Genomic DNA, 23,737 nt, shown 5'->3' on the forward strand with positions numbered 1-23,737 from the left:
CATTGTTTATTGTGTATTATGACCTGGCGTCAAAATGCACAAAGGCTCCTTCCACACAGTTCTGTAAAATCACACATCATCTGCTTTGAACTGAAATATATGACAGTGTGGACTCAGATAACCCAGTTCAAAGCAGATATTGTGGGATTTTCTGCCTTGCTATTCTGGGTTATATGGCTGTCTGAAGGGCCCTGAGTCCTCACTGCCATATATTCCAGTTCAAAGCAGATAAGTGGGATTTTATTCAACTGTGCGGAAGGGCCCTTAGATGACCCAGGCTCCTTCCACACAGCTATATAAAATCCACATTGAACTGGATTATATGGCAGTGTGGACTCAGATAACGCAGTTCAAAACAGATATTGTGGGATTATCTGCCTTGATATTCTGGGTTATATGGCTGTGTAGAAGAGTCCAGAGAGAGAGAGGCCTGCACAATTTCATGTTCCCACCCAGCCTACTTATATATTTAGAGCCCGGTTGCCATGGTTGCGCCGCGTGACGTCACAGCCCTGCGAAACCCTCCTCCTGCGCATGCGCACTCCGATCCTCACACATACACCCCCTCCCGTACCTGACTCCTTTCTTTCTTTCCCTTCCTCTCGACACCCTGCGTCCCCTACGCGCCGCCGCGGTGTCACGTGGTGCGTGTAGCGGTGCCGGCTGCCGGAAGTACGTCACGAGCTGGGGCCTGCCTGCCTGGGCTCCCTCAGAGGCCGCCCGCTCGGAACTCTTTCGGTTCGAAACCAAACAAACCGCGGGGGTGGGCAGGCAGAAAGGCAGACAGGCGGACGGGGCCTATTGGGAGGGAAGGAGGAGGAGGAGGGAGCCGGTCGGTGAGTGGCGTCAAGGGCGGAACCGAGTCCAGGGAAGGTGGGGCCTGGAGGGAGGGTGGGTGGGAAGGAGGGGGCGAAGGCCTCAAAAGAGACGCGATGGTCTTTGTGAGGCGCCTCTAGGGCTACTCTAAGGGAGGCTGCTGGCCCTAAAGGAGCCTTCTGAGGCGCTTTATGCAACAACGCAGGTCCTTTAATATAGGCCTGGGCAAACTTGAGCCCTTTTAAGCGGTTGAGGGGGAAAGGAAAGGGCCTGAGGCTGTTAGGTATGGTGGGAGTTGGAGTCCAAAACACCTGGAAGGCCCAAGTTTGTCCATGCCTTGTGTAGCTGGACCCGTTTTTACTGAACTATCCCCCCATTTATCAAGGTGTTTCTACAAACTGTAGAAGAAATATGGATTGCATTCCTTTGGAGTCCACGACCTTTTGGGGTTGACCCTGGTTTTCATTTGCACAGATATTATGTTTATTTATACCCCACTCTATCTCCCCCAGTGTTTATTTATACCCCAGTCTATCAGGCCCTTCCCACATAGCTGAATAAAATGTGTTGTTGAAGGCTTTCATGGCCGGAATCACTGGGTTGCTGTGATTTTTCTGGGCTGTATGGCCATGTTCCAGAAGCATTCTCTCCTGATGTTTCACCCGCATCTATGGCAAGCATCCTCAGAGGTTGTGAGGTGGGGTTTATATATCTGTGGAATGTCCAGGGTGGGAAAAAGAAATCTTATCTGTTTTAGACAGGTGTGAATGTTGCAATTGGCCGCCTTGATTAGCATTGAATAGTCTTTCGGTTTCAAAGTCTGGCTGCTCACTGCCTGGAAGAATCCTTTGTTGGGAGGTGTCAGCTGGCCCTGATTGATTCATTTCTGGAATTCCTCTGTTTTTTGAGTGGCGTTATTATTTACTGTCCTGATTTTGGAGTTTTTAAAATACTGGTAGCCAGATTTTGTTCAGTTTCATTGTTTGCTCCTTTCTGTTGAAATTGTCCACATGCTCGTGGATTTCAGTGGCTGAATAAAATCCCACATTATCTCCTTTAAACTGAGTTATATGGCAGTGTGGACTAAGGGCCCTTTCAGACAGGATCTGATCCCAGGTTTTCTTTTTCGAACTGGATTGTATGAGTCCACACTGCCAGATAACCTAGGATAAGAAGAAAACCTGGCATCAGATCCTGGGATATAGGGCCTGTCTGGAAGGATCCCCAGATAACACAGTTCAAAGCAGATATTGTGGGATTTTCCACCTTGATATTCTGATTATATGGCTGTGGGGAAAGGCCCTCAGATAGATCCTTAGGTGCATTTGCTAAAAAATAATCCTTCCTTATTAAACGAAAACTAGGACAGCATCTTGCTTAGCTGCTTCTCCAGAGATCATCCTCCCCCCCATGTGTGAGAAGGGTATTGAGCCAGAGACATAGCTTTCTAGGTTACTGTGTTGCTGAAGGCTTTCCTGGCTGGAATCCCTGGGGTCCCTTCCACACAGCCCTATGTCCCAGAATATCAAGGCAGAAAATCCCACAATATCTGCTATGAACTGGGTTATCAGAGTCCACACTCAAATAATGTGGGATTTTCTGCCTTGATATTCTTGCATATAGAGCTGTGTGGAAGGGCCCTGGGTTGCTGTTAGTTTTTCGGGCTGTATGGCCATATTCCAGTAGCATTCTCCCCTGTATCAAGGCTACTATACACGTATGGTTCTCTGGAGCAAAGCTGGGAATTAAACCGAACAGTTATATATGCTGATCTTTCCCAATAAGACCTTTTAGAAACAGGCAGTAGAGGTTGTTGTGGCATATCTCATGCGGGCCAGTAGGTGAGAATTCCAAAGAGATCCAATTGAACCGCAACTGAAAGCAATGTTACAGCAGCTTGTGATGATTTGTGTCATAGCAACTAAAAGAGGATGTAAAGCTTTTGTTGAATTTGATTTTCTCTTCAGGTTAATAGGGTCTTCAACTTCCTATAAGTCATTTCTTTCCAGATGCTATAATTTTTTGTTTATCTTTGAATTTCATGTTGGCCAAATTTGGTTTCCTAATTGCATTAGTAATCCAGTAGACTCTCTGTTAACTGGGGGCCCTTCCAGACAGGCCCTATATCCCATAGTCTAATCCCAGGTTTTCTTTTTATTCCAAATTCTCTGGCACTGCGGACTCATATAACCCAGTTTATAGCAGAAAACCTGGGATCAGATCCTGGGATATATGGGGCCTATCTGGAAGGGCTCTGGAACTCAAGCAACCATAACTCAAGCAACTGACAAAAAGTATAAAATAAATAATAAAATGTAGAAAGCTTTTTGTAAAATACAGTAAAGTTGTGTTACATTAAGATTGTTTTATCTTAATTTACTTTTAATTACTGTTTTCAATATTAATATCAAGGCAATACAGACTTTGTACCATGGGGTATAGTATTAGTCTATTTTTAATAGTAACTCTCAAGCAACTAGAAACTATATTTATCCAGTATTTACCAATCCCTGTGGTACCAGTTAACTGAAAGTCTTTTGTGGTTATGCAATCTTTATCTGGAAGTAAGCCCTGTTGAATGTAATGGGACTTACTTCTGAGTGGATAGGCACAGAGTTTAACCGTTAGTGTTTATATAGTGCCTTACATCAACTGTGAGAAATTACTGAACAAATATGGTTGACTGGCTAGCATTCTAAAGTTGTCATGCATGAGACATAGGATTTTTGTGACATTAATATGCTAATTTTCTGAGCAACTGGAACACATTTGTGGCTTTTTCCTGCGTATACTGTTGTGTATTATTGAAACTGGCGTTGTTGTGCTTCATTAATTTGTCTATGACATATGATGACCCTATGTATTTGAGACCTCCAAGAGACTTGGTTATTAATTGCCTAGCTCTGGTCTTGCAAACTTAGAGTTCTGTCTTTCTTTGTTGAGTCAATCTACCTGTAATTTTATTTGAGATCAACCCTCCAGATTTGCAGGTTCAGTTTTTGTAGATGTGATTATTTGCAGATTTCATTAAAACATCTCTAAGAATCTATTGGTACTCCAAGAGTTGACCATTGAGTAGCCCTGGAGGACCTAGAGATTCATAAAGAGCTTTCCCTCACATAAGAAAACTAGTGGGTTTTTTATTCACAACTTTTGTATTAGGGTGTGCACCTAACTCCTATGAAAGTAGAGGGCCTAGTGTGCTGCTTTCACTTTACCAAGTATTTACATTTTTTCTAGTGAGTGTGTCATCTCATGATGTATCCAGAGTATGATAGCCTAAGATCTGCCCATTTGTCTCTTTGGTGGTCCATGTAGAATTTATCCAGGTTAATGAATTGACATTAAAATAGGTACTTAACATTTTTGTTTAAGTATTGGATAATGTTTAGTTTGTGTTGTGATGATGAATTCTGCTGATACTTATTTAACATTCATTGATTAAGGATTCTGTTCCATTTGTTTTGGGATGATCAAACTGGTTTCTGAAGGGGAACTCATCATTCTAACACAAGCATCAGCAGGAATTTAATTTCACCACCAATGTGCCTCTCCTCTGCTGACTTCTTCAGCTCCTGACAACCACTTTAAATTCAGACTGAGACTTTTGGTGGGATTATGTGCAGTGGATTCTGCAGTGTCAAGGCAGGAGAGGAGACCAGGGAGATTGAGGAAAGAGTGAGTGGAGATGATGATGATGATGATGATGATGATGATGAAGAAGAAGAAGAAGAAGATGACGACGACGATGGGCCGTGAAGGTCTTAAATTCAAACTGATCCGAGAAAGGCCTGGTCATGAAATCCATGTTCATTGTTCAGAGCCAAATAGGAGTTCTCGGTTGCTTCAGTCAATTGGACCATGCGTTCATAGAAGTGAATTGCAAATTCTATGGTGCAGAACTTCATTTTTTCATCTCCTGTATCATAGCTGCTGCCTTAGAATCTATCATATTTCATTGAATCTAAGGGCCTTTCCAGACAGGCCTTATATCCCAGGGTCTGATCCAGGTTTTATGCTTTAAACTGAATTATATAACTCCACATTGCCAGATAATCTGGGATAAAGAGAAAACCTGGGATCATATCCTTGGATATAGGACCTATCTGGAAGGGCCCTAAAGCAGAATCAAAAGTAAGGGGTGCTCTGTTTTAAGCTTCAATTGGGGGGGGGGGGGGTCCTCTGCATGCACAATACTTTGTTTTTGATTTAATGGGGCGTTGTAGTACAATCTTTCCTGTGTGCTGAGGAGAAAGTGTGAAGAAACCCAGAAGTCATCTTGTCAGCATGAATCTATTTTATTGATTTTATGGGCCCTTTGTTGAGGCAGGAAAGTAGGAAGAGGCACATAGCTCAACCAGATGATAAACAGCCATCTGGCTGAGGCTAATGACAAAATGGTGGGGCCTGGTGAGCCGTCTTGGCTGAGGCCCTTCCTCCTTCTTTCTTGGAGATATAAATTATTTTGAAATAAACCAACAAACCAAAAACTTGAGCTTTTGGGAGCTGGGGTCCTCTTCTCTTGGAGGTATGATAGTTTAAAACAAAAAATTGTGAATCTAAGGCACCATTGAATCTAAGGCATACCCAGATTTTGAAGCTTCTTAAACGGGAAAAAGTTGTGCCTTAGATTTGATGAAATACTATATTATTTGATCTCATGAGCTTAGCCCTGAATCATGGGCTTCAGCTTCTTGCTCAAGAGAACAGCCAGTGTTCTTTTGTTTAAGCTAAACATGGAATTCAGGGTGATTCCCTTTGGTTCTGTTCAAGACATCTGTTGACTTTTTTGTGCTTAGAAGAACTGACTTGAGCTTAGAGTTGAAAGCTTACAATCATCTTAGGTCAAGAGAGCTCTTCTAGAAGCGTAAGCTTTTCTGAGTTATTAGGGGATAGTTACCCTATATATAAAGGTTAATCCTACAAAGTTAGCTGCCTATGGGAAATTATATGCACATTTTGTAAATACGCATGAAAAGTCCTAGGTGCATAGTGGACTTCCTTCAGTTTATGGAACAGAGGAATAAAATGAGTGGAATTAAGTATTTCCCTGTTTCTCCTGAGTTTGGAAAAGTTACTTTTTACATTTAAAATTCCCAAATCCTCCATCGTAGTCCATTGTTTAGGACCTTAGCAAGATCCTCTGCAGGTGTGTATCCTGGTCTCCTTTGCCCCCCCTCCCCAGTCGAATGCTCAGTTTTCAGCAGTGGTGAGTGAGTAGATAGATTTAGGGCATGTCCACAAGCCCATATTAAGCCAGAATCTGCTTTTGGGTATCCGGATGATGTCCAGGTACCTCTAGTTCATAATGCAGGGTAGAATCGATTTTACCCTGTATTAGCAGAACTTCCAGAAACTCCAGAGCAGCCATGAACTTCAGAGTTGATGTAGAGCAGGTATGGGCAAACTTCGGCCCTCCAGGTGTTTTGGACTACAACTCCCACAATTCCTAATAGCCTACCGGCTGTTAGGAATTGTGGGAGTTATAGTCCAAAATACGTGGAGGGCCGAAGTTTGCCCATACCTGATGTAGACAGATGAACTAATTCTAATTCACACTGGTGCACTGTCCACATAGGCCATGTCACCATCCCTTTCCCATGTGCTCTATGGTGCAGGGTAAAGGGGATGAAACTTACCCTTGGAGTCATTTATCACCATAGCAAGCAGCAGTGGAGCTCTAAGAGGCTTGTGGCTATCACCAGGCACTTTTGCTGATATCAGCAAAGGTGCCTGTGTGACCTGGTGAACAGAGGGGAGAATCTTAAATGACAGAAAGGTGCCTGGCAATGGCTACAAGCTCTCCACAGCTGTGTGGCAGCTTGCTTCAGCAACAAACAAGTCCAAGGTAAGGCTGGCCACCCAGCAGGGCCAAACCAGGAGATACCTCTTTGTTTCCAGGAGGTTCTCTCTGGATTACATCACATATAAATTAATGTCTTCATTTTTTCCCTGAGGGCAAGAGCATGTAAGACATTAGTGCAAGTAGTGAGATGCAAACTTGGATGGTATTTCTATGTAAGAGTTCCTAACCCTCAGATTGTTGCATTCTTATTTTTATTATTATTTTAAGTGTGTTTTAAGATACTCTAATGTGTGTGGGTTTTTAAATAGAAATATATTTAATTGTGATTTAACTTTTATATTAATAATTTTTAGCTGTACTATGTACTGTGATTTTAAATGGTTGCAAAACACCTTGAACTAGGAGCTAGGAGAAAGCCATGATATCAAAGAATAAATAGATTCAGGTTTATTATCTCTGTACTACATGCCAGGAGTGCAAATTTAATGAAGAAATTTTGCTTTGAGTATTTTTGGAGTTATATTGGCAGAGTATGAATGTGAAAATAAAACAAATAATCTTGACTTCCTTAGCTCATAGCTTTTCTTTTTGGAGCGAGTGCTGGAGGGTGAAATTGAAAGTGGTGTTTGACAGCTAGGACTCTGAAACTAGCTAGAGCGATACTGGTAGTAATGCTGGGATAAAAAGGATTTAGCCAGTGTCTGCTTGGAGTGAAGTAGGAAACTTCCAGTATTCATTTTGCCTGATTTGATCTTAGAGAGTTGTTTTTACTGAATTTCAGCAGAAAGGCAGCGAATATTTAAAACACAACTGAGCTCTTGAATGCACAATTGGCTGTCCACATTTGTGGGTTTATCTTTTAGCGTATTTATTATCTCTGGACTTGATTAATATACTCTCTAGGAATCTAGCTCCTTTAGCACAACTCTACAAAAACCTGAACATAGAATTGTTTTGAAGGACATTGATTTTTCTAGAAAAAACACTTATCTAGGCATTTGTAGGTCTTCAGTGTGTCTCTCTGGTTAACATCCACCAGAATGTAGAGGATGTAGAAATTCCTAGAGAGGTGTTTTTTCAGGTTTAAAAAAAGTCTTTTGATGACTTGCCATTTGTACAGGGGTATTGTGCCTCTAACCTCAGGAAAAGTCGCCCCTGACACGGGGAAAGAAAAAAAAATGGAAGGAGTGAGTTGGAATTCTGAAAATACCAAGTCCTCTTAGCAACCTAAAAGGAAACTTTATTGGCTTTTGCTCATATTAAGATAATTGTATTGATTTCTGAAGCAGTGGTAGCATCCTTAATGTCCTCAACTGTTTTGAGTACCCAATAAATGAAAAGGATGAAATAGCACTTTCGTTCTGATAAGGCAAGATACCATATTTCTTCGCATAATAGTTGCACTCTCCCTCCTTCAATTTGGTGTGTGTATGCATCTATCATGCGTTGATGACTATGCCCCATTTGATAGTCAAGGTGAGGATGCTCCACTTGCCCACGTGGCTGTCCCCTTTAAATTGTGTGATGGTGTCTATTATGCAATGAAATACGGTACCCATTTATTCCATTACATCCTCACTTGCCTGGTTTTCAGTGTTGTTGTTGAAAGGAGTGTTGACTGATTCACTTTGACTATTGGCTCATCAAGTAAAAAAAAGAAAAAGGTTCCCATCTTGAAATATTTGCTACTAGTCCTTAATTGGATTAAGCCTCAAAATTGCTTTGACTGGGCTCTGTTGATTTTACATATCAGAATAATGTACCCTAGTTTAAAAAAAAAGATATACTAGGTTGGTTAGTGAGCGTTGGATCTTTTTTGTTTCTGATGTGCCAACCACATTTTAGGACTTTTAAATAGTTTCAGTAGCACTTCTATCATCATAGAACTTTTCCCTTTCTTTACTAACACCATTATCTGATGTCTTCCTCCATGTACATTCTCCTAGGCATTTTGTTCATTGCCAGAGAGATTGATCACAAAGAGTCGCCAAGATAGCTGGCTCGGGAAGAAAACGTCGCACCCCTGACCCAGACTCCGTCACTGACCCCGGCGGGCCGTTTGTTTCATCCAAACGGCTGAAAATGTCCAGTAGTGCCAGTGTCCCTGGTCAGAGGAGAACCGCACGGGGAGCAGATGATGCAACCAACAAGAAAAAACAGAAGGACCGAGCTAATCAGGAGAGCAAGGAGGGCGAGAGACCAGTTGGCAGTGACTCAAAGAAAGGTAGGGCTTTGTGCAGAAGATATCTTTCACCTTGTTTACAAACTTAAGAATTGGATAGTTTTCTGTGCAGGATTGATTCTTGTTCAGCCAATGGAGTATTTGAGTCACAGCTTGGAAAATTAAAGTAAAAGTAAAATACTTTGAAATGCCTAAAAGTCATTATTATTTGCTTTCTGTTTAAAACATAGTTGTGAAGCTGTTTCACATTCACTCAATGAGAAAGCTGGTTCCTCCCCAAATTAGTTGGATTACACATAGAAACCCCACCCCTGTATAGTTTGCTCAGCCAATCATTGGCATATCTACAATAGTTTACTTACATAGTTATAATGTTAATGATCTAGAGTTCTCACTCCATCTGTAATGCAGGCTAAAAGAATTAACCCAATTTCTACTTACTTATAAAAAGTGCTGTTTATAATTAAAAGTTTTTGAAATGCTCCAAATTAATCCACGCAGATGGCTGTGATAGTGACACTTTTGCTTCTTGGAGGATCCGGGCACACAAACTCCATTTCATGCTTCTTGTTCTTTTGAATTTTGTAACAAGTGACAGCAGTGAATTACTTGTCAAACTAGTAACAGGAACAAAATACTTTAAAACGTAATTTTCCACTGTCTGTACTGGAGTCCTGGACTGTTTCCAAACCTTTATAAGAAAAAGAAGACCTCTTTTATCTGTGCATAAATGCTCCCAGCAATGTAGATTTATTTCTTGTGGCTTAAACGAGGAACAATAGTCTTGTCTAAGATACAATCATGAAAATGTAACCACTATTACCACTGATACTTAAGGGTACTATCTGTGGAAACATGCCTTTGAACTTAGGAGTGATATAACACTAATTGCATTGTGCTAATTGGTTACATCTAATATTATTATTTTACTTTCAAGAGTATAACATACACCAGTTATTACAGCTCCTCTAATTGTTGTGTTACAAGGAAATTCCTGAGAGAAATTCCTGAAGCTAATTCCCTTTCTTTGGTTGAAAAACGCTACTGAACAGGTCTTTAAGTTGCTATAAGAATCATTCTTCCATCCCTCATTTTATATTGAAAGATTAATGTTACTCTCTTTCAAACTTATAAGACCCTTGTATAATTTCTGTCAGGTAATGGCATGTTAGAACAAGACTTGCAGAGAAACTAATTGCAACAGTTTCATTAACTCCTCATACAGCAAATCTTCTTAGTAGGTTATTCTGGCAATTGGATGTTCAGCCAGCTTAGACTGGTTTAGTGACTGCCCTAGTTGAATTATTAGATCAGTCCATATTGCTGTTTCTTTGTAGCTTTGCCTTCTGTAGTGTTACATGTTCTTGTTTTGCACATGTGTACCTGGCAAACCCCAGATTTAGAAAGAACTTTTGCAAAAGTGTGGAGAATACAGCAGTTCATACACTGAACATCAGCAACATGGGAAAGTTGACTCACTGACAAGATTTGCAAGGAAATAACACAGTTTTGTCATATCATAAATGTTTACAGAAAAAAGGCAGCCAGACACTAGCCTCTTAGCACTAGATTGGCAGGCTTCCCAATAGTAGTAATAGAGAGGGAAATGCAGGTATATAATTGGATCTTGACAAAGCAGAGGGGAAAACTAAGGCGGGTTTGGGAGGCTGTATGCAAGACGTGCCTTTTTGAATTCTGATGGAATGTGGGTGATATGAAACACATAGAATGGATAGGTCCAGCATGGTTTAGAACTATTTGTTCTGTAAGAGAAAAATAAAGACAAGCGGAAGTATGCTTACCATATTACAGACAAAGGATACTTTAAAAGATCTCACTTTCAGGTTAGTCATTAGTATTTGTAATTCTAGAGTGAAGTCAGACCATTGTGAACCACAGGTTTTTTAATCACCATCAGCAACAACATCATTATCATCATCATAACAGTATCAACAGCTTTATACATATGCTGCTCTTTCCTCAAAACCAGAACTCAAATTGGCTTTATTCAAAATAGAATAAACATCTACTCAGATCTTTTACTTGGAAAAGTAGTTTTGACAACAGCCAGCGTGAAAACCCAGAACAACCAGCAAAGCTGTTTTTAGAAAATGTAGAACTGAGCAACTTGTTTACAGAAGTAAAATTTGTAAAACAAAACACTGTCTCCTTGAATGTGAACTTATTTCAGAAATATATCAAACATGAAAAGAGACAATGGATTAAGAAAAATGAGGGTAAACTAAGCAAAATGTATGGAGATTTGCTAGTGTTTGGTTCAAGACCCTAAAAACCCTTAGCACTAAGTTCTAGACTCCCAGCTTGTTTACTCAGTGAGACTACTGAGAGTCACTGCTAAGCAGTAACATTTTCTCTTCCACTGTGTGGGCACAACATAGGATATTGGAAGCTTATTAAAGTTGAATGATCCCCACACCTGTGACCACATATTCTAGAAAAGGGAGGCCTACAGGCTTCCTGGGTAGAAATACTGAGTTTCCATTTTTCTCCAGTTGTGACACAAACAGTAACAGGCTAAGATGCCACACTGGATGCTTCACAAGGCAAGGCAAGTGCTCAATAAAAAGGTAAGGTAGAGAGAGAAGGTGTAGCTATGGAATCAAGAGCAAGACACCAGACGTCTGCAGAGAGAACCCTAGTTAGGTTCCCCAAGAATGTCTTTCAAAGTCAGCACATCATAAGTGATTTTGCAAGTGGATTGCCAAGGGATCTGTCCACATTTAGGTCCCATTAATGCAAGCATACATGGAGTGCTTACGGCTGCATACATAGTTTTCAAGCAAAGGGGAAACAACTGAGGACTGACTCGGGATGTGATGGAACAAAACGAGCTCAGTAACTCGGGAAGCTGGGCTGCAGTTAAACATCAAGAAAACCAAGATTATGGCAACCAGACTGATAACTGGCAGATAGAGGGAGAAAACGTAGAGGCAGTGACAGATTTTATATTTCTAGGCGCGATGATCACTGCAGATGCAGACTGCAGCCAGGAAATAGAAGATTGTCACGCCCTGGCCGCAGAGCAATAGAACCAACACACGAAAGCCAATAACAGTCTCTTTATTAAGGAAATGAGTAATTAGGGTAAAAACAGATAGAAAATAAAGTTCATCAATAGACCTTTCAGAGAAGGTCAAATATAGTCCAGAAATATATTGTCCAGTATATAATATTAGAGTTCAAAGTTATAATCCAAAACCGAAACACACTCAACTTCCAAGCAGTTTGAGTGGGGAAACGTCCAAGATTTTACTAGAGTTCAAAGTAAGTCCAAGGCAGGAAACTGAAGACAAGACTGGATACTTTGCACAAGATACAAGGCTGGGAACACGATGAGATGGGTCAAGAACACGACAAGGCAAGGTACGATGAAACTGGAGTTAGCGGACTCAAAACGCAGTCCACACTTGGCTGGAACCGAAGTTAATCCTTGAGCTGACTTGTTGACTCCGCGCGGGCTAGCCCGTGCGGGAAGCTTTTAAAGAACTTCAAATCTTTCTACAAACAGGTGTCCAGTGCTTCTTTTCCCAAGGGAAAAGAATTGAAACACATCTTCGTCCAGATGCGTTCCTCCCTGAAACCTCTCAGGAGAAATGAGCTAATTAGGTCTCTGTCTGGCGGCTAATCTGGCGCTTTTCCTTGTTTGCGCTTTCTCTGAGCGACTATTTTCAAAAAACTCCCTTCTCGCGAAGGGGGGGGAAGCGCTGGGAATAGCTTGTTCAAGGTCCGTTTTAATGAGCTCTTGGCAAGAATTGTCAACAAAAGGCATCTGGAATGGCACAGTCTCTTGCTGAGACGGCAGAAATCCCATGTCTTCATCACCATGATCCATAATGGCGCTAGGGTCAGGACTCAGAGGCCCATGGGGCATCACAAAGATGTCTACTTCTTGAGAGAGCAATGGCCAACCTTGATAAAATAGTGAAAAGCAGAGACATCACAATTGCAATGAAAGTCCGCATAGTTAAAGCAATGGTATTCCCCATAGTAACCTATGGATGCGAGAGCTGGACCATAAGGAAGGCTGAGCAAAAGAAGATAGTGTGATGACTCATGGGCCATGTAGTCCTGTTCCTAGTACTGTTGTGTCAGATAAAGAGGAAAACTTGGGTTTCCCACCGTTTCTGCCGGATTTGGAGCCCTTGCAGCTGCAGGATGTTTGCCCACAAGAAGTCAGCCAAACAAGCCTTGAGCAGAAATCTCCCCCATTTTCTCGCCGGCTTTATTATAATCAAGATAGAAGCGCTCGGGAGGCGACTCGCCGGAGCGCTAGGATAGCTGCCAGACAATTAGATGATTAAGTCTGTTTCCCTTGGGAAAGTTTAAGGAGTCATGCATCTGGACGCAGCATAGATTTCGTTTCTTGTTCCCCAGAGAAGGTGTTCTATGGCGGGAAAACAAGATCCTATATAGGTGTTTGGACACAAAGGAATCCTTGCGGAGTCAATTCGTCAGCTTCGGGAGTAGATTGTGTGTGGACTACGCTACTCCAGTTTCCAGGACCTTGCTCTCGTTCCAGCCCTGCCTTGTTCCCCGGACCTCGCCACGGATTTCGCCACGGACCCTGTTCTTGCTCCTCGCTTCTTGTTGCCTTGAATCAAGCCTTGTTTGCCAAGAATTTAGTTTGCTCCCTAGCCTTGCATTAAGCTCCATGGACTAAAGGACCTTGTCATTTCCCCTCACTTTGCTTGGCAAAGTGTGTGTTTCGGTTATTGGATTACAACTTTGGACCTTAATATTTCATATTGGACATTGTTTTCCTGGACTATATTTGACCTTTCCTGAAAGGTCTACTTCTGAACTATATTCTACACTTGTTTCTATTAACTTTATATATTTCCTTAATAAAGATATTAGTTAGATTCTGGTCTCTGCGCATGGTTATTGGTGCTCTGCAGCCTGGGTCCTGACAGATAGATGCTTTTGAACTTTGGTGCTGGAGGAAAATCATGAGAGTGCCTTGGACTGCAAGAAGATTCAACCATTCCATCCTCCAGGAAACAATGCCCGACTGCTCACTGGAGGGAAGGATATTAGAGGCAAAGATGAAGTATTTTGGCCACATCATGAGAAGACAGGAAAGCTTGGAAAAGATCATGATTCTGAGGAAAATGGAAGGAAAAAGGAAAAGAGGCCAACCAAGGGTAAGATGGATTGATGGTATCCTTGAAGTGACTGGCTTGACCTTGAAGGAGCTGGGAGCGGCGATGGCCGACAGGGAACTCTGGCGTGGACTGGTCCATGAGGTCACAAAGGTTCGGAAACGACTGAGTGAATGAAGAAGAACCTGACTGTGGTGCTTACAAGAGAATATTGAGGAGTTTATTAGCTGCTTTACTGAATTGATACAAACTAAAATTGTTCTTTCAGAAGAGACTTAGTTCCTGTAACCCAAGGCTGTAGATCTGGAGGTGGCAAACTGCACTATAATGTGTGAATATCCTCTGTACATTATTGCATCCATATTTCACATGTTTATAGGTGGAAGAACTTCATGGGGAATAATGTCAAACATGATATTACACTTAGATATTTTTTAACAACCGTCTGGCTGTTTTTCGTCTATTGATTGGTATAGGCTGGACAGCTAAATCCATTATGCTTTGCCCCTACCTACCTGCCCCTTTAGTGTGTGTCTCTCCCTTATCCAGCCAGCAATGCATAGTTCTAGTGTGAGGCTCTGGTGAAAAGAATGCAACATGCAAAGGACTTATTTTCAAGGAAGAAACAGAGAGCCTATATGTTCGAAATTTTAGAAAGTGGTTTCTGAGATGGCTTTTGCCAAAGCAGCACATCTCTCCTGTGTTTCTCTGATCACTTAGAGCCCTTTCCCGGCCTGGAACTGGTAGAGCCTAATTGGCAGAGGGAGTCAGAGGAGGGTAAGTCAAAGGGGTGCATGCCTAAGCAGAACCCAAGTGTTGAGCCACCCTGTCTGTTCTCACCTGTGTCCATCTCACTGTATGGATTTCCCCCTTTAATTGTGAGAATTGCTTTCCTAACCAGCAATCTTAGAAGCTTTAGAAATCAACTAACTACACCAGAATTAGCATGACTGTGTAGCAGGGCCATAATTGTTGTAGAGAGAAAAGGTCTTAATGGTTACTTCAGTAGGAAGGGAATGTACCTGAAGCTGGCCGATTTGAAGTGTGCAAAGCATGTGCTAAGAATTCAAGAGCTTATAAAATTATTATTTGTAGACAGCTCCCAGCATTTTTCAGTCAGCATAGCCACTGAATGTTGAGAATTGTAGTCCCTCTCAAAAAGAACATGTGAAGCTCTGGCAGTGCCTGCCCTCTGCCTTGAACGTAAGAGGACACAAGGCCACACAGAAGCGCTTCAATTACTTCTGTCCCAACCACATTTGTGTCCGTTACCAAAGGTGAGAGTTTTGGGATCTCTCTTTCTCTTGGTGCATTAACGTTAGGAATGTAGGTGTTTCTATTCTACATTATGTCTCTTAAGCCTCCCACCCATACTCATCCAATAGTTGGGACAGTTCACAAGCTGATGGTAATATCCATCCCACATTATTAATTGATGTTTAGCATCTGATATTCAAATATGTCATACATTTATGTTGTGTTTAGTGTGTTCTAAGTTAGTCGCATATCATTATAATTTTTGCAAGAATCCCCAGCATTGTTGTGCTACTGCTGTAGATATGAGACCAGGCTGGGAGAGAGTAGCTTGTGCAAAATCACCTCATAAGTTCAAGGATGGTATGAGAACATCTTTGAATAAGGATCTTTTTCTTAGCCACTGCACTGTGCTGGTTCCAACATACAACTTTACATGCTGTTTCTCAAAAGGGAGGACTTTTAGTTGCAGTGCCTAGCCCTCTGTGCTCTTCTTGAAAGTCTGTGTGGTACTAAATTCCATGTATTGGTTATGCCACATGTGGAATGGATGCCTGTATTTGCATTTTTCTACTAATGAATCCATACCGGTCCTTAATTCCAAGCTGACTGTTCGCTCTGGTATCAGGGCTCAGTGTGGAGAAAATTGACATCTTGACCCCATGTGTTTCCTAGATCTCCTGCTGGACTGGAAGCAGAATGCTGATGAGGTTATCATAAAGTTGAGCCTGGGCGGTGGCATTCCAAAAACAGAGGAAGTGGATGCTTCTTTCACAGACACCAGTTGTTTCATAAGATTACCTGGTGAGTGTCGCATTCCTTCTTTCTCTTTCCTATGGCTTCTGCAGGAGAGTGAGCTTCTCAGTTGTTGTTTTTTAATAGATTATTCTTTTGTTCATTTTCTTGTGTCCTGCAGTAGAAATTGAATTTCCTAAAGCAAAACTTGGAGGAAAAAAAGCAAGATGAAGGATTCAAATAAGTGTAGCAGCAAAGTGATACTAGATGAATTAGGCAAATCAAAGATCTTGGGTGTTTTAAAAAGACCACACTTGATCCTCTATTTAGGAGCTTTGTCAGAACTGAATGGCACTATCTTTCAAACACATGCCTCATTAGTTTGGGGGCTTTCTGGTTTCTGCTGGAATTATTCTTTGTAAAAGCGAATAATGAGGAGTCAGACTTTTTGAGCTTCTGGGGAAAGAAGGGGATGCAGAATAAGGATCAAGAGTTCTGGGAAAATGCTTCGTTTTGATTGTGCCTTAAAGAGCAGGCGACATAATTTAGTCTGCAGTCTAGCGGCTTGTTCAGTGTCCAGGGAGGCTTCCAGCTTTCTAATAAAAAATATATAGTCCAGAGAGATGTAGGACTCAGCCTGAAAACATATTGTTGGAAATATTTGTTGATAGAAGCATATACAGCCTAAACGCAATAGCAAAAAATCTGATTTAGGAAATGCCAGGAGATAAAATTCACTTGCCACTGTTATTAGCTTCTTCCCAATAGCTACTAGTTCACACCTCCATGCAAGTCTCAATGCCTCACAAAAACAATACAAAACCCATTCTCCAAATAATTCTTTTTCAAATTAAAAAAGATCTGCTAGCACTGAGTTATTGGAAAACACAAGAGGGGAGAACAAAAGTTGGAGAACCTCTGTTTCCTGCCTGTTGGTAACCTTGATGCTGCATAACAGCAAAACATACTTCTAGATAGGCTTTTGATGAGTCAACTCTAGCAGGACTCTTCAAGTGTTAGGGATAAACGTATTACTGAAATAAGTCTCTGCATGATCTTATTACTAATGCAGAGCCCTTACCCCATGAGAACATAGTACTGTTGCAGTTAAGTCCGTAGAGGTAAGTTGTCCTTCTCTTGAAACTGTAGCCTGGTGTGAACATTAGGAGCACAAGAATTCTTCTCATATGCACCAGAACAGCCTAGCCCAGTGCTGTTGGAGGTAGCCAACATGGCTTTCTAAAATCTTAGGCACAGGTTTTTCCCCAGGCCTTATTCCTGATATCCATTCCCCAAAGAGGCTAAATATTGCCACTTTTGCACCCATGCATGCATTCTAGTATGTTTTCCCCTTAAGCTTGCTGTATTGAGGAAGAATATAATGATGTAACCATAAGATATTTATTGTCTTCCTCCCCATCCCCTTTGCAGGTGGTCGCCAGTGGAGCTGTCAGTTTTACGAGGAAATTGAGAGCTCTTGTAGCAAAGTTCAGTACAAGAAAGGCAATATCCTACAACTGGTGCTGCAGAAAAAGATCCCACTCCACACGTGGGCTTCACTGTTGGTAAGATTCAGCCTTGTTCTCCCCTACCATATGCCATGTTCCTTAGCTTTTCATTTCCTGAGATCCTGATGGTTAGAATTGGGGGAGCATGAGGGACATACTGCTGGGGAGGTTGCGGGTGGGATTTTGGGAAGATAGTGTGCTTTGAAAGTTATTTTAATGGCATTTCTTGTATTTTAACTGTATTTTAACTTTTGTATCCACCCACAAATGTTTAATTTTTAAAAAGTTTTTGTATCTGTCTTATTTTAAATTTTTATTATGTGTGTTATATTTGTTAGCCACCAGTCCCAATGAGGAGAAAGGTGAGATAGAATTAAGTCCGGAGTCTTAGTGAGCTTCCTCACTCCCTCCCCCCCCCCCCCCCCGCCCCGCCCCGCCACAGTGATTCAATGCAATCGTTGTGAGGCTAGCTTGTTTTCTATTTTCCCAGAAACGCTGCAAGGATGGCTCAAGAGACCAGACCAAAAGGGTGTGCAAGGAGAATGGTAAGGAGAAACCCCCTTCTGTGGAAAACATCACTGAGGATCCTCTATCTTGTAGCATCACAGAGTCGTCCAGGGCTAAACGGGAGCTCTCCAACCCAAAGCGAGCTCCTGGAAGGAGCGAAAGTGCAGGAGGAAAGAACCCATCCAGCCCAGGGCTGCCAACTGGCCCGAGTGCCAAGCGGGCAGTGTGCACCAAAACCAGTTTCTTGGAGGGTGAAGAGAATCACAGCAGCATGGAAAACACAGGACTCTGTGGGGAAGCTGACAGTCAAAGGAGTGATCAGGGAGCTCAAGGGGATGCTATATTGCACTTAAAGGTGAGCAAAGGAGGAAGAGTGTCACAGATCTTATTGTGTGCCTTTATTGAGAGATGAAACCACAGAGGATAAGGGATTTTCATTCCTCTGGGAATTTACTGAAGCCTGCCCCCTTCCAGACTTCATATTTTACTGAAAGGAAGCAAACAGGGTGTCCCACCACTGTTAAAGAAAGACACAGGACTTTGTTTTTTAAAGAGGAGAATCTCACTACTTCTGGGAACCTCAATAATAATGATTCTTAGTAGCAATTAGGATGTGGGATTTCCCTGCAGTTTGAGTTCTTGGAAGATAAAGGACCATTTGATCCCATGAGCCACATATTTCTTTACTTTTAGTCATAGAGAAGGAAAAACTATTTTATAGAATAAAGTTGATTATGTTTGGTAAGAACACCAACATATCCACAGTAAAGCTGATATTGTCATTTAATTTTGAGAACAGTAGTTCTGTTTAGCTCTTACAAGTGGAACAAGTGGAACACCTCTTACACCTGAGAAACTCCTTTGTCCTCTTACCCAAAGTAATACAAACTGGAAGGAAATGCTATGAAACAAACATTGACCTGCAGGAGGTATAGTAGTTTGGTCTTCCCAGCCTAGTCTTTCTAACTCCTGTGAGGTGTTTTTTCTTCCCACTTAATAAAGTTTTGAATAGTTCTACTTTGCTGTGAGGTACTAGACTGGCACAGTGATGCTTAAAAAGAAGGCTGGTTAATAAATCTTTATTCTGGTTTTCCTTGAATTGAACTGTCGCTGGCTTGTCATTGCTATTTTTTGTTTTGTATATGGGAACATGTAATGGATAACGTCTCTGTGGGTTGCTCATTAAGGAAATCCATTAATCCATGGCCTAGTGGATTAAAGCCTTATGACTTGAAGGTTGGGTTGCTGACCTGAAGGCTGCCAGGTTCGAATCCCACCCAGGGAGAGCGCGGATGAGCTCCCTCTATCCACTCCAGCTCCATGCGGGGACATGAGAGAAGCCTCCCACAAGGATGGTAAAAACATCTGGGCGTCCCCTGGGCAACGTCCTTGCAGACGGCCAATTCTCTCACACCAGAAGCAACTCCGGTTGCTCCTGACACGGAAAAAAATGAAGTAGCCCCTCTATTTTTGATTGTGTCTCTTGCTTTTCTTTCTTCTTTCTATACTATCAGGGTGAAAAAACAGAGAGGGAATCGGTGCCCATGGAAATGCAGGCCTCTGTGGCTCCTTCAGATGTATTGCCTTCTCCACTCAGACCTGGTTTAGAAGAGAGGATCCCAGAGCCAGCCAGTTCTTGTGAGACTCCATCAGAAGCTGTATCTGCCACCAGCAAAGATCTCTCTTCCTCTCTACCAAGTAGTGATACTGAAAAGAGCGGGTTGACCAAGGAGAAGGATGCTCTAAATGCTGTTGCTAATGGTAAGGAAGTCTGTGGAATCCTGCATTTTGAAAAGGGAAGTACAACATAAACATGTATTTCATTTCAGTGCACAGATTGCACTAAGCTAGAAAGTAGGATGAAGATCACCTTTTCCATAGATACAAAATATAATGGAATTTGTATGGGCCCTGTTTTCATTTTAAAACAATTTGCTAGTCTTTGTAGAGCTGGAGCTCAATAGTTGAGAATACACTTTGTATGGAATAGACCCCCAAGTTCAATTTCTGGAGTTTCAAGGTGGAACTGGGAGGCCCTGTGTCTGAGATCCTGGAGAGCCACTGCCAGCCATAGACGATACAGGGATAGAGGGACACATTTGACTTGATATAAGATCTCTCTGTATGGTGACTAATAAAACTTCAGAAGCTGGAGTGAGAGAGAGGTTGATTGACAGTTTTAAGTGGTAAAAGGGAAAGGGTTTTATGCACTGGATGTCTTTTTGGATTTTCTTGCAGCTGGCAAAAGCAGAATAACACTATGTAACAAAATTAGAAAAGAATTCTGCTCCTAGTTTGAAAGTTATTCGCATTTAATTGTGCAGCACTTACTTGGAAAGTACTTGTTATACTCCAGAAACTTTGTTTTTGTGGCTGTAACAAACTATGTTGAATTGGTTGAGACTCGAGATATTCATTGAAACACTATAGCAAAATGTGGTGCAGGATGTCCTGCAAAAACAGTTTTTGCAGTTTAGTAAACTTTATCGATGTTTTTATGATAGAGCCAATTAGGAAATAATGTTTATAACCCAGGAACAAAAATAGTGTTACATAATGTAATTTATGTTGATTTGCTTAAATTGCATTATGTGACTACAGAATTTCCATAATATTGTGTAGACTGACATGGTGCTTCATATGGCATATTGCTGGGTCCTCCATTTTCACTTCCTCTTACCTGTCTGGAGACAAACCTATTTATCAAAGAATGTCACATGCTAAGCTAGGCCGTTTCAACCTGTGGCCCTCCAGGTATTTTGGACTTTAGCTCCCAGAATTCTTATCCATTGGACAAGCTGGCTAGGACTGCTGGAAGTTGGATACACCCAAGCACCTAAAGAGCCAGAGTTTGAAGAGGCCTGTGCTAAGTTCTCTGGAACACTGGTCACATTTCCTTCCTTGACTACTACCTCAAGGGATGCTTCATAATCTCTGTTCAGGGCATCTCCAACTACTAGGATTGCTTTGGTTTTCCTCTCCTAGAACCGGAGCCCACTGTGAATTTGACGTTTGTGAAGAACGATTCCTATGAGAAGGGGAACGATTCTATGGTGGTGCATGTTTATGTGAAGGAGATTCACAAGGAGATGTCCAGGGTGCTCTTTCGGGAGCAAGACTTCACATTACTATTCCAGACAAGGTACAGTATTACTGAAGTGAGGCCAACTGGTCTTCTTTCTAGAAATCCACTAGTCCAGCCATTGTAGTCTGAAGTAATTTTTTGGAAATGGGCAAAAGCATAGTTCTGGGACATACAGTACCATGCGTCTCATCCAGTTTGTTTCTTAATCCTTGTCTTTGCAGTGATGTCAACTTCCTGCGACTGCATCCTGGCTGTGGCTCTCATACGATATTCAGGTGGCAAGTAAAACTCAGGTATCAAATTTTCTTGAGTACTTTTTATGTTGGTGACAGAGGTACTCCTGGTTTAGTCAGAAGGTAGATCAGGGAATAGGGATTCAGCCTGTGCTGGATGGGGTCACATTCCCCCTGAAGACACAGGTCCGCAGTTTGTGGGTTCTCCTGGACTTGTTATTGAATCTGGAAGCCCAGGTTTTGGTGGTGGCTGGGAAGGCCTTTACACAATTAAAACTTGTTTACCAATTATGCCCTTTCCTTGAGAAGCCAGATCTGGCCACGATGGTACATGCCTTAGTTACATCCCATCTGGATTACCGTAATGTGCTCTACATGGGGCTGCTTCTGAAGAGTGCTCGGAAACTTCAGCTCATCCAAAGAACTCCAGAACTGGAGTTGGCTACAGGGGGTGGGCAACCCCCCTGTTGCAGCAGCTCCACTGACTGCCAGTCTGTTTCCAGGACAATTCAAAGTGCTGGTTATGACTTTTAAAGCCCTAGACGATTCAGGTTCACTCTGTTTAGCTGACTGTATCTCCTTGTACAAACCTGCCCGGGCCCTGGGATCTTCAGGAGAGTCTCTTCTCTTGGTCCCACCTCCATCTCAAGCTCTGTTGGTGGGAACAAGAGAGCGGGCCTTCTTGGTGGCTGCCCCGCGACTCTGGAACTCCCTGCACAGGGAAGCCAGAATGGCCCCCTCCCTGCTGTCCTTCGGCGGCAGGCTAAAACCTTTTTTATTCAGGCAGGCTTTTAAAAAGAAGATTTTTAAAATCATGTCCAGGGCTGCTATGGTTGTCTATGTTTTTATGGATTCAATCTGCATTGTTTTTAATACTATTGATTTTAATGCTGTTTTAGTATTTGTATATTGGTGTATTTTAAATTGTATGCTGATGCTTTTATGTTAAGCCGCTTTGAGTCTCCTGCAGGAGAGATAAAGGGGGGGCATAAATAAATTTAATAATGATAATAATACCAGCTGCAGGCATAATAAAACCTAGCTTCCCCATCATAATCCCAATATTCCTCATAGCACCTCATCCACTCTGCAGCAGAAGTACCAGTCACCTGTCTCATGCTGGTTAGTCTGGCTACGCTTTTTGGACTTGTGCAAATTGGATTTCTCATTATTATGTTTGCCTAGAACAGGTGCTCTCTCTTCTCCTGCCTCCTCTTTCAGAAACTGCTCTCTGGGCCTCATGAGTACAACAGTGTTACTAGTCTGAACTCAGCTGTTCAGAAGTGTAGCAATGTGGTTTGTGGGACATCATTAACAGTGAAGACTATCTGGAAGAAGCACCGTTTATGTTTCTATGTAATGGGAATGACAGGCTACTATGGAGACTCAAACTTGTACCAAAAGCAATCTTTTGCCCTGTTAGACAACAAGCCTTCTAATCTCATGTTTCTTGTATTGTCTTTCAGGAATCTCATAGAACCAGACCAGTGCACCTATAATTTCACCACTGCCCGTATTGACATCTGCCTGAAGAAGCGACATAGCCAACGCTGGGGGGGCCTGGAAGCTCCAGCCACACGAGGTCTGCATCTTGGCTATTTAGAAATGTTGAGTTTTCTTGGGTGGCAAAGGAAGATGTTGACATGTTAGTTAGGATAAGAAGATTGAGATCAGGTGTTAGCTGGGAAGAGGAACAGAATAGGCCACTGCTTAAACTGTGGGTCCCAATCCCAAATGGGGTTCCCTTAGCTCAGTGTTGGGGTCCCAAAAGTTTTGACAACAGTAAACAGTTTCTGAACGCTACACATTTACACAAATCTGTTAGAAATAACATTCAGCGTTTACAGTGAATTGTGCAGAAAATTATTTAGCCGTACTTAATAAAAAGGAAAATCAGCCTGTTTAGCAAGCCTTGCAAATGCTGATTGATTACCATCAATGTTTGATTTTGTGCAACCTATTTTATGAACTAACTAGCTTTGCCCGGCCATGCGTTGCTGTGGCTTATGGGAATCATTTGTTGGCCAGGTGGAATAGCAGTGAATAGCCTTGCAGCCTCAAAGCCTAGCCATTTTCTGGAGTAGCTGGAGTAGCACCCTCAATCGGAGCCGCTTTGAAGCCTGGCTACTTCCTTAGTAGGGGAATCCTTGTTTAGCCAGCTTGAACTGTACTGAATAGTCTTGCAGCTTAAAAGCCTGACCGCTTTCTACGAAGGGCATCCATGCTAGGCCTGGTTGAATGGGACGGGGTATACTCGTGGCTTCAGAGCTTGGGGGTTTTCTATCTAGGGGAAATCTTGGTTGGCCAGGTTGAATATCACCGAATAGCATTGCTGCTTGCAAGCCTGGCCGCTTTCTACCTTGCGGAATCCTTGGTTGGCCAGTTTGAATATCAATTAATAGTCTCAGTGTGGCAGGTATGAATGCTGCAATTAGCCAACTTGATTAGCATTTAATGGCCTTGCAACTTCAAAGCCCATTTGCTTCCT

The 23,737-nt window shown here is 42.1% G+C and overlaps 1 protein-coding gene across 6 annotated transcripts in view; it reads left to right on the plus strand.

Moving 5' to 3' along the window:
• The first annotated feature begins 586 nt into the window (after positions 1 to 586).
• usp19 (ubiquitin specific peptidase 19) overlaps positions 587 to 23,737 on the plus strand; it is a 50,697-nt gene continuing 27,546 nt past the window's right edge. For 2 of the 6 annotated variants that reach the window (XM_008105457.3, XM_008105455.3), the window contains exons 1-10: positions 680 to 836; positions 8,569 to 8,846; positions 14,648 to 14,704; positions 15,857 to 15,985; positions 17,348 to 17,481; positions 17,915 to 18,286; positions 19,446 to 19,692; positions 20,917 to 21,073; positions 21,238 to 21,309; positions 22,716 to 22,831. In XM_008105457.3, the coding sequence (XP_008103664.1) occupies positions 8,705 to 8,846; positions 14,648 to 14,704; positions 15,857 to 15,985; positions 17,348 to 17,481; positions 17,915 to 18,286; positions 19,446 to 19,692; positions 20,917 to 21,073; positions 21,238 to 21,309; positions 22,716 to 22,831 (1,426 nt within the window). In that variant the 5' untranslated portion in view covers positions 680 to 836; positions 8,569 to 8,704. Of the gene's footprint in view, positions 837 to 8,568; positions 8,847 to 14,647; positions 14,705 to 15,856; positions 15,986 to 17,347; positions 17,482 to 17,914; positions 18,287 to 19,445; positions 19,693 to 20,916; positions 21,074 to 21,237; positions 21,310 to 22,715; positions 22,832 to 23,737 lie in introns of all 6 variants that reach the window. The other 4 variants (XM_008105454.3, XM_008105453.3, XM_008105451.3 and 1 more) reach the window with 4 other exon arrangements.

This window comes from Anolis carolinensis, chromosome 2 (assembly GCF_035594765.1).
Source record: "Anolis carolinensis isolate JA03-04 chromosome 2, rAnoCar3.1.pri, whole genome shotgun sequence".
In the NCBI taxonomy this organism is placed as follows: domain Eukaryota; kingdom Metazoa; phylum Chordata; class Lepidosauria; order Squamata; family Dactyloidae; genus Anolis; species Anolis carolinensis.